The following is a 14416-nucleotide window of genomic DNA, read 5'->3' on the forward strand; positions in this document are numbered from 1 at the left end:
AAAAGTTCCCTTTTAAAAAAAAAAAAAAAAAAAAAAAAAAACGTCTTCAATACTAAGCATAAATACAAACATGATCCTAAAATCTATGCCCTATAGAATACCTGGTTATTATAACTAACATACATACTTAAAATCATCCGAGACATTATGTAATGAAGTATAAAATAGGCCATTTCATTGTCACCTGTGGTAATGACTGTTAACAGTTGGAAATCTGATGCTTTGTGAAACAAACCATTCTGCAGCATAACATCTCAGATCCTGAGTAATTTTGAGTTACAAACAAAACACTGGGCTATGACCTCTTAATAATAACCATCGGCTTCATATGTTGTAACTGCTTAAGCACAGAATCTGCGCCGTCTGAAAATGTTTTATCCATAACAATTTTTACATTACTCACAGATTTAAGATTTAGTGGATTTCTGAAGTCTACAACCCTGCTGCGGTTTCTCAGTTCATTAGTCTTTTTGCTCCTGGATGCAGCTTTCTGTTTGTGAATTTGTTTTCGCTTGGGGGGCACCTCCACATTGCCTTTCTCATTTAGTTTCCGCTTAGAAGCGTTCGTTGTCTCAGAAGTCTCCAAAAATGTGAGGAATGAGTCCTCTAGCCCTAAAGGCTTGAAGGAACTCGGAGAAGTGCTGTCGTCTCGTTGCTCCTGGGGGGTCGGCGTCCCAGGATTTGAATTCTCTGTTGAGCTGGTAACAGTCAGGCGGTTTCTAAGGGTTTGCATCCTTTGTGGACAAGCTGGTGTGGGATGTGGAGGTTTTCTGGGTCGCCCTCTTTTAGCGCCTCCTTCTGTCACATTGGAAGCTTGGGATTCTACAGTATTGTCAGCGAACATCTTGGTTTCGTCTTGGGTTAATTTCTCCTCAGGATTTTGCTCCTCAGGGTCCTGCTCACCAAACATTTGCTCGCAAAGCTTTTCCCCTTCGTCCGGCTCCGTCTCAGAGGAACTTGATGCACCTTCTGACTTGCTTGTATCTTTAAATCTGGAGCGTGAATACTTTTTGCAGAAGATGAACTGACTCCTTTGATCTTCGATGTACCTCTCCGTGAGGCCGTGAGTTGCATAATGCTTAAATATACTTCTCTCAGCCCGCTCCACCGTGTCGCATCCTATGATCATGCATGGGTACTGCAGGGCGGACTTCTTGGTGCACATCGCAGACGCCTCTTCATGGGATTTTAGTGTAGGCTTACCAAAACTGGTCCAGTGTTCAATGGCCTTCCCGTCTTTCTTCTTAGTGTTCTTCTTCTTCACTTTAATTTTGTTTTCCACGTTTTCTTTTCCATTGTTAATTCCCGGAAAGAGTCCAATCGATTTAGTCCGTCTCCCATCAGTTGCTTTCGGATCATAGACATAGTCGTGCTTTTTGATCAGGTGACGGAGCAGATTGGATTTTGTAGTGTACACGCGGTCGCACCCATCATACTCGCACCGGAACGTCGGATCGACCGAGCCCCTCTCAGAAATGGCAATCTCCTTGTGAAAGTTCTTGATGTGCTCAATGTACTTCTCCACAGAATCGAAGGGGAGGGCACACTCTGGCCGATCGCAGTTGAAGGTCCCCAAGCTCATGCTGGCCATCATGGCAGTGGCTTTGTCGCAGGTGAACTTGTGAAGCAGGAGGTAGTGTTGCACCAACCTTGTGATTCCCATGAACACCCTGGAGCAGTTCCTCACCTGACACCTGACTTCATCGTCTTTTCCAATGCTGGGGATGATCTCCGGTTCAACCTCCAGGACCATTTTCTCAGCCTCTGGCTCGGCTTTGAGGGGAGGAAGCGACGCCTGATGCATGGCCCTGTAGTGGAGAATTAGATTCTGCTGGATGGTGAACGCTGCGGTGCATCCTTCATGGACACACCTGTATGGTCTATACGGACTGAAGGCGTTGTCCGTCTCACACAACTTGAGGCTCAACCTTTTTGGAAGCTTGTCCTTCCTTTCCTCCTTCGTTGGTGTGCTTTTGGAGCTGCTCGGCTTCTCTGGGGACGGGCAGGCAGACGCAGAGGAGGACTTTGGTTCTCTTATCATATTCTGACACACGTCTGGTTTTTCTTGTTGCTCATTTGCTTTGGTTACAGGACTCAGTTTCTCTTTCACACTGGAATTGACTTTCTTTTTGGGACTCCTGTGTATGACAGCCACTTTAGGATGCTCTGGAGTTAATTTAGGTGCTGGTGGTGCCCCCTCCCCAAGTGGCCTTTGAGTCAGATAAGTTTGAGGTGATGGGAGTCGTGTAACAGTCGATATCTCAGGCCTCGAGAGCTGTTTTGCTGCATCTCCTGGAGTGATTTGAGTAACTTCTGGAGGATTTGCATTATCTGGTTGAGGTGCTATGGCAATGTCGATTGGTTCTTGTTTTAAAATAGGCATAACAGGCGCAGACGCTGCAGGCGGATTGGTGTTGCGTTCACTGTTTGGTTGACTGTTCAACGGGCCATCTTTGTTAAGTTTGAAGGCACGCCGATTACGAGCACTAATTTTTAACTTCTGCATTTCTGCCTTCGACAGCCGGTGAACCTTTTCATAGTGGATTCTCAAGCCTGTTGTTCTTGTGAATGTTTTTGGACAGATCTGGCAAGGATATGGAGACAGTTTGGATGGGATTCTTTTGAGCTCTTCAATCATCTCAGTGGAAAAATCATGCATTTTACTCAAGTGCTTGAATAAGGCTTCCTTCGTCATGAAAGAAAACTCACAGTCATCCTGGTCACATTTAAAAGGTTTAGGTACCTTTTCAATGGGTTTTTCATCACTTTTATTTTGTATTTTACTTTTATTTTTCTCTGCTTCAGAGGTTTTTTCCTTCTGTTCTAAGGCCAAAGCATTCCGCATTTTCTCCTGCGCCGCCTCAATCAGGTCCATCCTTTGAAAGGCGCTGGACATTTCCATCAGGTTATCCTCTCGATAAGGTCCAGGAGGTGTGGGATTAGCCGTCTCTGCCGGTTTGTCCTGCTGGTTTGCCGAGCAAACCGGGAAGGAGTTTGAATCATCCATTATGTTTGTACTCTGAGGCTCCTGCTTTAACATTGCAGGTGAAATCAGGGTGGTGAGGTTGCAAGATCCATCTGAGAAATCTCCATTTGGCACGTTGTACACCGAGCCATTCGTGTCGGGTACATGAGGGTCGTTGAGGAAATCCAGGAACGACGTAGGAAGGTCCGCTGTAAGGTCAATTTCATCCAGAGGTCTGCACTGTGAGCGCTTCGAGAGATGACCACCGAGAGATTTGGTGCTTGTGAACTCTCTGAAGCACCTTCTGCATATAACTTTCCCATCCTTGATGATTGCAGGCCACTTGGTACGCTTGCTCAGCCGGCTGCGTTTCGCCTTTAGGGTGTCGGTGTCACTGCCCTTCTCATCTGAAGGGTTAGGCAGGCAGTCAGCATTAGGGCACTCCTCATCATAAGGGAAAATGTTGTGAGTGGTGCTGTGTGGACTGACCACGCCATCAGTGGAGTTGTCCAACTGTTCGAAACCAGGGGTTGACGTTGTCTCTGTTTTGCTGATTTCGCCGCAGTCCTTTAAAGCAACCTGTGCCTCAGGGGTCGCGCATTTCATGGGAACGTCAACGGAAGAGCACTGAGTGAGGCAGGAGTTTTCGCTCTGTGCGTACGGAGTGTGGTAGCTTCCATCAGGAAGGCTGTCGATGGTCGAGAGGCTGTTCCCATTATCCAATTGCCCACTTTTCCTCGCATCCGGATGGTCTCCGGTACTATCAGCATGCATCAGCCCATATTGGTGTCCTCCATTATGCATGTGTCCACCGTTGTCAAGCATGAGAGAACTGGAGACGTACTGAGACATCAGAGTTGATTCTGAAGGGGCGGGGGACATGGAGGAGGAGTGTATAGCTGCCATTGAAGGCTCTCGGTCTGAAGAGTGAGGCAAGGGATTGTGGTAGGGGTCTGCTTGCCAGGAGGGGTAGCTCCGGGACGAGTACTCACCCATATTGAAGCTATCAGGGTAGGGGTTATTCATAGGAGGAGACCATGACTGCGACATGTCTGACTGCATCACTGTGTTGGGATTGTTGTGCCCCCCCCAGTTGGGGTACAATGAGGGGTTGACCATTGGAGTAATGGGCACAGGCTCAACTGATCCAGGATAACACTGAGAGGGCGAGGCTGAGCATCCCATTGGATAATCCATCTGCTGCACCACTGGTTTGTTGCATAGTATCGCTGGCGGGTTGGATCGCTTGCTCCCCTTCTTGGCTGTGATTTTAGCAACTTTGTTATATTTCTTTGCCAATTTCCAGTCTTCAAATATTTCAGGATGCTGCTTCTTAACGTGCCTGGACAGACTCTTGTTTGTGCTGTATGCCCGGGAACAGTCATTGCTCGGGCAGCAGTGCAGGTTCTCCTCGTTTCCCGCAGGAACGGCGGGGGTGCTGGAGGGATACCCCTGCATGGAGGCAGGAATCTCGGTCTTGATTTGCTTTGGAGACATGATTTGTGGGACCATTTTTGGGAATTCGCTGCAGTGCACCTCCTTATGCTGGTGTTCCTGTGGAGCTGCTACGGGAACAGGATATGCCGGAGGAATATCTCCTTGCCTGGTCACATTATGCTGCGCTGGTGGTAGGTTTGCATCGGCAGGTGCTGGAGCGGGGTTAGTCAGTGGAGTGTAGCATTTCTCCGGTTCTTTTATCCCATGACCGGCCATTGAATTCAGCATGTTTTCAATTGAGTGTTTCACTTTAGCCTCTGGTGATCTGCATGGCGATGCATTTGCCTTTGAGACGTCGTTCATGAACGCCTCTCTGTTGTTCCTTTCAAAACCAAACTCGGCAGGGCGTGCGTCTTCCTTCATCAGGGTGCTCTCAGGAGGAGGATCAGGCATCGCAGATACAGCAGGGTTTTGATTAATTACAACAAAACTGTTTACAGCATCATTTGGTCTATGATGCTCCTGGTGAGACAGAAATTCAGACTGTGAGTAGAAGATCTTGCCACAGTTATCGGTTTGGCAGGTGTATGTGAGGTAATGCTGAGCCTCATGATCATACAATAGGTAGGCCTCACTGAAAACTTGGCCACAGTTTGGGAACATGCACTGGGCTTTAAATTCGGGGTGTGTTTTTCTGTGCATGAGGAGCTCAGAGTTGGAGTTGAAGTTGGCCTTGCAGTCCAGCTGAATGCATATGTACGGTCTGGTGCCACAGTGCATCTGCAGGTGATCGTTGAGGTGTCTGACGTTGACGAACTGCCTCCTGCAGTACTGGCACACCACCTTCTGCTTCTGGATCTCTAAGAACCTCATGGCCTCCTCGTCGTCCTTGTGGGATCTGACGTGAGCCATCAGGTTGCGGAAAAACTTGAAAGCCTTTGTGCAGTTTGTAACAGGACAGTAACAGTCTTGACTGATCTGAGGGTCAGACGTCGGTTGCTCTATCTTAAGAGGCGTAGCAGAAATGTTGCCAACTTGAGGGATGATTTTAACGGGACTCATGCTCGCCTTGGCTGCAACTTTCACCATTTTTGTCGGACTTTTAGGTGACTGAGGTGGTTTGGTTACCTTCCGCGCAGCTTTCATCGCTGCCAGTCTCTCTTTGCATGATTGCTTTACATGTGATGCTACATGGGGTTCTAACACCTCCCTGCTTTCAAAACTGTCAGCACAGATCGGGCAGAGATACACTCCATCTTTGAAATGTTTCTGGGCATGACGGACGATCCTGTGGCCCAAGAACTCTTTGTCACACAGAACACAATACTGCATGTAGGCCCGCCAGTTTCGGAAGCGGGCGGACACGAACCCTTGCTCCCGAAGTTTTTTAGCCTCTCTGTTCTTTTCTTTTTCATCTGTAATCTCATTGAGTTCGTTTGTAGTTGTGAGCAAGAAGTCCTCCAAATCCTTGTATTCGGGAAGTTTGCCAAGTGCGCTTTCCATCTCCTGTTCATCCGTGTCATTGAGCGTGTCAATGGAAGAGACAATGGCCGCCTCCTCGCCCATCAGGGCCAAGCAGTTGCGCTTCAGCGTCTTCCAATCCCAGAACTCCGGATCAAAAGGCCATTGTGTCTTCAAGGCCAGCAGCAACTCGCAACGCAAAGAGTTTGGCACCGGCAGACTCCCGTCCTCCTCCGGCTTCTGGTCGGGTTCGTTGTACAACGACTCCACGGCATAATACGAGTCAACGGTTGGCTGCAGGAGGAACTCGGTCAGCTGACATGCTCGTTTGACCTCTAGATCGGTTGGCAGGAGGCAGGAAATGGTCTTACAGATGGTAGACTTGCTTTCTTTGTGATCACTGGAGGTCATTTTTAGAGCTTGAATACACATTTCTACGCACACTGGAAGCCCCACCTCTCCAACCTGGGAAAAAAAACAGAACATATGATAAATGCGAGACCTCAGGCAACATTTTAACATTTGCACACACACAGATCATAATATTACCAGAATAAATGTAGTACAAGATTAAAGAATCATAGTCATAATATTACCAGATTAACATGGTAATAATATAACAAATCATAATATCAGAACAAAATAAAGTCGTATGACAATAACGTAATAATATTAAGTTCTGCACATGCAGTATTTTCTTTTTTTACCTCATTTTGGATAACTTTGATGAGAAACAGAATGTGGCAGACGTTTCCACACTGCAGTGCCATCTCCTTGCTGCGGCTGAGGAACGAATCGGCAGACGCCTCCAACCGCATCAGCAGTTTACTCCAAAACAACGTAAGTTCCCTGAAAGAGGAAGAAAATAAGGCCAGATGAGATTCTGAAAATAAACGAAGAAAAGCATTCGGAAAAATTAAACTAAGGACTTTGTTTACATTTAACACAGGGCGTCAACAATGGAGTAGGATTACAGGCTTTGTCGCTATGTGGAGCCGCAGGCCACAGTCTTCAGCTCTGCTTTAGTCATTATTAATCATCAAAATGGTGACATGAGCCAAACTGCTTCAGGGCGATTAGCTCGTCTTCATGTTACTGATTTTTGTTTCTGATGGCAGCTAGAAACTTGATTTAAATGTTAAGCAGACTTAAGATAAAAACAATAGCAACCTGTGTGCTATCTGAAAGAAATCAAATCTGGTTTTACCTCAAAATATATTGAAAATGTTCATCACTTTCATTCTCTCAGTTATAATAGTAAGATAGTCCAAATTCACAGATTTTAATAAAAATGTGATAATTGCCCCAGAGATGAGGTGCGGTTTGGGACTCACCAGGCACAGTAAACGTCTTCCTGAAGGAGCTGTCGCTTCAGAAAGGCCGTACACAAACACAGAGCCGCCTTCTCGTCGCCCTCCGACTCCAGGTTGCAGATCATTTCAAGAGCATCTTTGCAGTCTATCGACGAAATCTATAAAAAACATTTTTAAAAAAAACACTGGATACAGAGCTATTCTGAGTCCTGTCCTCTAGAAAAGATAAAAGCAGCAGCTCAGGTCGGATAAAGTAAAATCTAGATGTGTTTTTCTATTCATTTAATGAATAAAAACTTTAAACTTCAATTACTTTTGGTTAATTTATGCAAAAAATATTTAATAAGGGAAAATTCCTTCCAAAAATCTACAGCATGTGCCATTTTTCAAAAAATCTGAATAATCATCAGAATAATCAATTACTAAAATAATTGTAATGCTATAAAAATAGTTCACTTGTAGGCGAATTTGTTGCCTCACAAAATCAAGTTTTCAAAACTTAAACATGTTAGCATTTGAAAGCTGTACATCTAAAGTTTAGACAACTTCATGTATGAATAACTTCATTCTATCCTAAAAGCCAATTAGATTAATTTATTTAAACTCACGTCAAAATATGTTAGTTTTCATTAAATTAACTGATTGAGTAACATCACCTTGTGCAATTTAGTAAGCGTAACTTAAGTTAACCTATAAATATGAACATGTTGTAATTACTTAAACAACAAAAGATATTTTTTTAACTTTGACACCTTGTTGGCCAGTCAAATACTTAACTTTGTTTTTGCATGAACTCAACTTAAATAGGTTAGGTTTTCAAGCACTTCTTATCCAAATATTCACACCACTTGTTTCTCAACAAGTTAATGAGAATAAGTTAAGTTCACTTGAAATCTTTTATTAAACAGGATGTTTTGTTTCACAGTGTAGCTGAAGCTCTACTTGTTTCCAGTTGAATTGTTAAGGTGGAAACTTCTGGAAAGGATTGATCGTTTTAACAGGATTTTATCTTACCTCTTCCATCAGCTGCTCCTGACTTTTCGTCATGCAGATGCAAACCAAGTAGGTCTGCTTGAAGTTGCCTTTTCCTTCATACCCTGGGTACTCTGAGCAGATCTTTGCTAGCACAGCTGCTTTGTCGGTGCTTTCCGCTTTGATAAGGTGCTTGATTCGCATGTTGAGAAGCGCCGGACCTTCCGATTCGAGATATTCGTGCACTAAGACACAAAAAAAGACACTTATCTAACAATTATTCCAAGTTATTTCATGGGGTTACAGCAGCACAGTTCGTCATGACGGAGCGCTAACCTTGTTCAGTCCGAGGAATTTGATTGGACAGGATGCTGCTTAGCGTGGCGTTGGTCCAGACGCCGTCCTGCTGAGCCAGAACCGAGAGCAGACGGAGCTGGGTGCTCCCACTTTCCTGCAAAAGGCTGTGTGCCAACTGCAAACACCAAAACAGAACAAAAGATTCACATCTAAACCTTTAGAGAGGAGGTGAGCCATTTTTCATATCAAGGCAACATTAGCTTAGCTGCTAACTTATGTACCCTCATATATTTCAATCAATGAGTGAAATATATGACTTCATGACTCAAGTTACCAAGTAAATAAGTCACTTTTTTCAAATCAAGCATATTTTAATTACAGAGGTGGGTAAAGTACCCGAAAATTATACTAAAGTAAGAGTAGTACTACTTCGACATATTTTTACTCAAATAAAAGTAAAAGGTATTTGGTAAAAAGTCTACTCAAGTACTTAGTAACTGATCAAATTATCAGTCATTTAATGTTTAAAAATTACATCACCAGACAGATCAGTATATAGAGTTACGTGGAAATGTATGTATTTTAAGGATGAAAAAGACAATAATTTATACAAGTAAAAGAATAAAACCAGGTAAAAGCTGCGTAGTCTAAAATTTACTAGAAAATATCTGAAATTTTTATATTACTCTCTAGAAAAAGCAATTACATTTCTGGGCTTCAAAAGTTTAAAATGTGCAAGAAGAAAAACACTCAGAAATTTTTAGATTAATCTGAGAAATTTTTTAGAAAAAAAGAAGAAATTTTCTGATCTCCAAAAGCCAAAAAATTTACAGAAAATAACAGATAGAAATTTTTTCCAAATAATTTTCTTTCAATAAAAAACCTTTGAAACTTTACCTAAACACTGCAGGTGTGTGTCTGAGTCTGGTGAATTTCTGGTTAAAGTATGTTTGTTTTTCATTCAGTGGGTAGAGCAGTAATAATGAAATTACTCCAGTAAAAGTAAAACTTCACTTTAAAGAGTGAAGAAACATTTTGAACAGATAAAAGTCTAACAACTTTACCAACTGAATGAAATTCTGTCTTCCTTCTAAAGGCCCCAACATACTGGGGCCACTTCAGGCTGGACATGTCTGCGCAAGGATAGGTTTTTATGACCGCGTACAGTAAACTACCCGGTGGAAACAGTGTTCACATCGAACTGGTTTCATGTGGTACCGGGCTGATAAGGTTGAGAATAAGGGTTATCTGAGTTCGTATTGTTCCAAAGTTGACATCGACATGATAAAAGTCAACATAAAGTTGTAACGGGGACGTGATAGACACGTAAGCAAAAATACTTCACAGCAACAGGTTTTATATATTCACCCAAATACTGACATGGTGAATTATGCAGAATTATAGGAACAAAAACCAAGAACTTCTTTATCAGCAGCGGAGCAGAGCGGCGGTCCGATAAGCTGAGTCTGACTTTTTCTTTCTTTTTTCTTGAAATACAGCAAGGAAAGGATGATCGGGTATGTGCTCATTTTCGATTGCTGCACAAATTATTACATTGATCACAGCAGTGCTTTCGGAACCTAATAAACAGAGCTTATTGAATGGATCCCTGATTACAGCTAAAGCCAGCGCCGCCTCCTGCTGCTCCGCTGCCCGCAGTAGGAAGCTGCGCTGCAGCGGCTCGCTGTCTGCCGGATGAACCGACATGTCACTGCCTTTCTCTGTCCCGCACTGAGAGGTGAGTTAAGGCTTCCCAGATGGAGAAGAAACGGAGTTAGACCCCAAATAGTTAATCAAACTTGCTTGTTCTGATTAGGATGGTGTGAAATAAAGGAATTTGTCATTTTAGGTAATCAGCACGCTCGAGTATGAAGACCCGGCCGTCCGGGAACAGTAGGTCCGAGTATGCGGGGGTCTTTACTGTTTGGTCACATGATCAGCTGTTTTCACCGTTGCTTAGCAACAAGGAGTGCCTCAGCAGAAAATTCCAGAATCTGACATGTGGGTTATTATTTTACTGATGTGAACCAGCTTTTATAAGCTGTATTTTCCTAATTAAGCGACTTGTTATGATAGCGCCAGTGCAGCGGTGACGGCCTGCGGGATGCTGACCTTCACGGAGGACTGGAACTCCTCCCATAAGGCACCAGGGACATGCTGGGGCACCGAAAGCAGCAGCTCCGCGCAGCTCCTGTGAACCCAACACAAGTCGTTTAGTAAAGCCACATTTAGGTCAAGGATGTGCACACATTCAACAAAAACACATCCGAAGATAACTGTGGAACCTGTGTGCTGATCAGTAGGGAAAAAAGGTGATGAAGGGAAGAAATATCGTCATTAAAGTAACTAAAAGCACAAAAAGTGACAGAAAGAGTTTAAATCAGTATGAATACTAACTAGAGGTGCACTACTTCAACATATTTATACATGAGTAAAGTTTTTGAGTCAAAAATTTTCTAGAAAAAGCAAGTAAGACCCTGAGCTCCAAAAGTCAAACGTTTGCTAGAAAAAACCCCAAGAAATTTGGAAATGAATCTGTGAAATTTTCTACGAACAAAAAAGGAAATTTCTGAGTTCCAAAAGTCAAAAATTTGCAAGTCAAAAACTCAGAAAGTTTTTTTTGACATTTTCTAGAAAAACCAAGAAAATTTCTGAACTCCATAAATAAATAAAAAAAACGCCACAAATTTTTTTAGATTAATCTGTGGAAATTTCAGAACTCCAAGTCTCAAATTTGCGAGAATAAAATCTGAAATGTTGATATAAATCTAAGAAATTGTTTAGAAATAAGAGGACATTTCTTAGCTCTAGAAGTAAGAACATACAGTGTTGAAATAAATGAGTGCTATTTCACAGTCAGTGAAATCCAACAGGAAAGCGTTTATTCGCTCAAGTTTGAAGGTTTTTTACTCACAACGCTAACTTTTCAAGTAGGAGTGGCACGTTTTCACAATCGGAGGAGAGACAGGAAGCAGCCTTAGCGAAGCTGAGGATGGCCACGGTGTAAACCTCCAGCAAAGGCAGCGGGTCTTCATCGGTTTTCCAGCGCCCAGCATGTTCCACCAGAACCTGGGAATCAAAAAACAAACCACACACAGGCATCAGGACCGGCTAACAGCAGAAAACATGCACAAAATGTAAAGAAATACCAGAAATACGACAAAAATACGGATTTACTAGTGAATCTTTAATATGTCAGCTTGAAAAGTAATGTGAAGTGTATATATATATATATATATATATATATATATATATATATATATATATTTTTTTTTTTTTTAATAGTAGATTAGGCTGTTCTCAGATGACAGAGAACAAAAATCTGCTTTTTAAAACCAAATTATTCATATTTATGCATTAATAAATACGCATTAAAGTCCAAGCTGTTGGTTGGTGCATTTATAAACCGAAAACGATGGGAAATCTCAGCTTTGATCCATTAAATAAACTTACAGCTGGTGGATGATGATCTATAGATCCACTTTTAATATTTTCATTACACTAAACCTCATTAAGCAGAACCAATACGAGTTAAAACAAATGTTCTAGCATCTTTCTGAAACTTCTATACCATTTAACCCATCTGAATTTTGTTTTCTATTCATTAAATGCATCAAAACTAAACTAGTTAAATTATTTTCAGTCTATAATCAACAAAAAAATGACACTTTCATTCTCTTTTTATATGCCAAGACGCATAACTAGGAATGTTTTTTGCTTGGTGATTAATGGGTCAAATGCTGAAAATAAATCTTAAAAATAAACTTTCCTATGAATTTAATGTGTCAAAACCTAAAGCCTCTATTATTTACAGTCTGTAAACATGTCATTAAAGTGAATATTTACACAAATATGAATATAATAAAGCTGAATTATAGCAGTTTAACCTTCTGTTCATAGGACCCAAACAAACTATTAATATTTCTTTCTTTAATTGCTGCTTATTATTAAGCAGTAATAAAACTGAGGGACAAATAAAGGTTCACTTTGTTTTTATTATTTGCACTTTAAACAGATAAAGTTTAAGGTTGTGTTACTATAACACATAATGGAGGCAATATTATATTTGTTTCATTTTATTTTCTTCCTGTTTTACACAATCGTCATTATTTACATACATTTTACTATTTGAGCTGTTTTTTTCTGATTTCAAATAACATTCCTGCTATTTGCACAATTTTTTATCCACTTCTTCTAAATAACCTGTTTTTATTTATGCACATTATTTTTTAAATGTATTCCACGCCGCAGCACTTATCTTTTCCTTTCTTTTTTGTGTCGGAGTTCTCCATGGTTTTTAGAGGTGCAGAAAAAAACTGATTCAAAGGAGAATCACAATTTCTAAACCTGGGAATCCTGAATCGGTTCAAAGCGCACACAAATCGATTTCAGTCTACTTAAATCATATTTTGAATAATTCTTTGACATTTTCTTATTTAACAGAAAACCAAGATGAGCTAACCTTAAGTTACAGAATTTTATGCAGAAACATATTTTAATTTAAATATAAACTGGAGGGATTTGATGCAGTATGACTTAAATAAATGTTTTATTCATTTACACTGCATTTTCCTCTTGTCTGTCACGTAATTTAAACCAAATATCGAGATCGTCTGAATAGAAAAAATGTTTCTGAAATTTAAATATTAGCATCTCTACCATTTCTAATAACTGCAGAGTATTTTCTTATGCAGTGAATTTGTCCTTTCTATACAGCCTCTTATTCTTATTTCCAGTTTATATGAGTGATGCACCGATCCAATATTAATATTGGTATCACTGAAAAAAATGCTAGATTGAGTGACAACTATCCATAAGGGCAGATCTTCTCAGTATAATTCTGATTATTGTGCTTATTTATTTTACATTAAATTTAAAATTACTTCAAATGCTTCTTTTTGAAGCTGCAGTTTATTTTTGTCGGTTTTAGCTTCTTTATTGTTTTTTATTATACATTGGTTGTTCTACTCCTGATTGCACTGACTGAACAAATTAAAGTTTTGTTGTTTTTACATGTTTGACCAAGTTTATGAAGCTATTGGTGTATTTAAGTGAGCTGGTGCAGAGTTATCAAATATATTTGTAATTCGGTACATTTATGTCTGTGTTTTAAAAAAAAAAGAAACATTTTAAGTCAATTCAGGACTGGTTTTGTGTCAGTTGATAGTAAAACTCAGATATCAGAAGTAAAAAGTAGATTGTTGCATTCCTGGTGTTTACATTTTTTTGTGTAATTCTAAATGCTTTGTCTTACTGTCACTCCCCACTGAGGAATAATAAAAGTTATTTCTATCCTATAGTTTTAGGATTTATATCTTAAAACTATACTGTTTTTCTTCTGATACCGAAGAAAAATCGGTATCAGCTGGAAAAACATGATCAAATTTAAATTTTTGCTTTGGGAGTGAAACTAACATGTAGCACAGCAGCACTATGATGCTATCATAACCTCTAATACTCCATTAAAACCAAAAATAAAGCAGATTTTTATCAATAGGAAACAACAAAAAAGTAAAATTAATGACTGAAATGTGAAGATGACTTGTGCAGCATGGAGACAGTTGGAGGTTTTATTTAGGTAGCTGCTGGCTAATTAATGAGTAGGATGTAATGGAGTCAGTGACCACTGACACACTTTTCCCTCTAAATCAGCGGCTCTGATGCAGATGAAGCAGGATCACTTCATTTCAGACGTAAAGCGCGTTAATGGAGATAGCTATAACACCGTAATTAACATCTGCGCTGATGTAATTAGCCGGATTAATTAGAGGGAAAAGGCCCGGGCTAGCATCCTATTGAAGAAGAAAAAAAATCACAGCGATCAATGAAGCACCCTCAGAAAGTAACCCCATTTTAAAACACTCCAAACCCACAAAGGAAGATTTGTAGTTGTTTTAAAGCGTTTATTTTAGTGCACATCAATGCATTCGCAGCCGCTAACGCAGCTATCCCGTTTTTTTTTTTTTTTTTT

The 14416-nt window shown here is 40.8% G+C and overlaps 1 protein-coding gene across 1 annotated transcript; it reads right to left on the reverse strand.

The window, feature by feature from the left end:
- On the reverse strand, positions 1-11575 carry znf292a (zinc finger protein 292a). Its single transcript, XM_015029443.1, has 7 exons — positions 11360-11575; positions 10558-10636; positions 8485-8620; positions 8191-8393; positions 7198-7334; positions 6571-6712; positions 1-6328 (listed from the first exon to the last, which is right to left on the reverse strand). Exons 1-7 carry the CDS (start codon positions 11545-11547, stop codon positions 296-298), a joined length of 6918 nt encoding a protein of 2305 aa, XP_014884929.1. The 5' UTR covers positions 11548-11575; the 3' UTR covers positions 1-295.
- Between the last annotated feature and the right edge of the window lie 2841 nt (positions 11576-14416).

This window comes from Poecilia latipinna, unplaced genomic scaffold (genome assembly GCF_001443285.1).
Source record: "Poecilia latipinna isolate Pla-1442-1.1 unplaced genomic scaffold, P_latipinna-1.0 Scaffold153, whole genome shotgun sequence".
In the NCBI taxonomy this organism is placed as follows: domain Eukaryota; kingdom Metazoa; phylum Chordata; class Actinopteri; order Cyprinodontiformes; family Poeciliidae; genus Poecilia; species Poecilia latipinna.

Bases quoted from the DNA above. Each gene is read 5' to 3' on its own strand.
- znf292a (XM_015029443.1), bottom strand. From the start codon at position 11,547: ATGCCTGTGTGTGGTTTGTTTTTTGATTCCCAGGTTCTGGTGGAACAT. The intron at 8,621-10,557 runs GTCAGCATCCCG...TGGTGTTTGCAG, and splicing joins AGTTCCAGTCCTCCGTGAAG to TTGGCACACAGCCTTTTGCA. The intron at 6,329-6,570 runs GTAAAAAAAGAA...TTTTTTTCCCAG, and splicing joins TCAAAGTTATCCAAAATGAG to GTTGGAGAGGTGGGGCTTCC.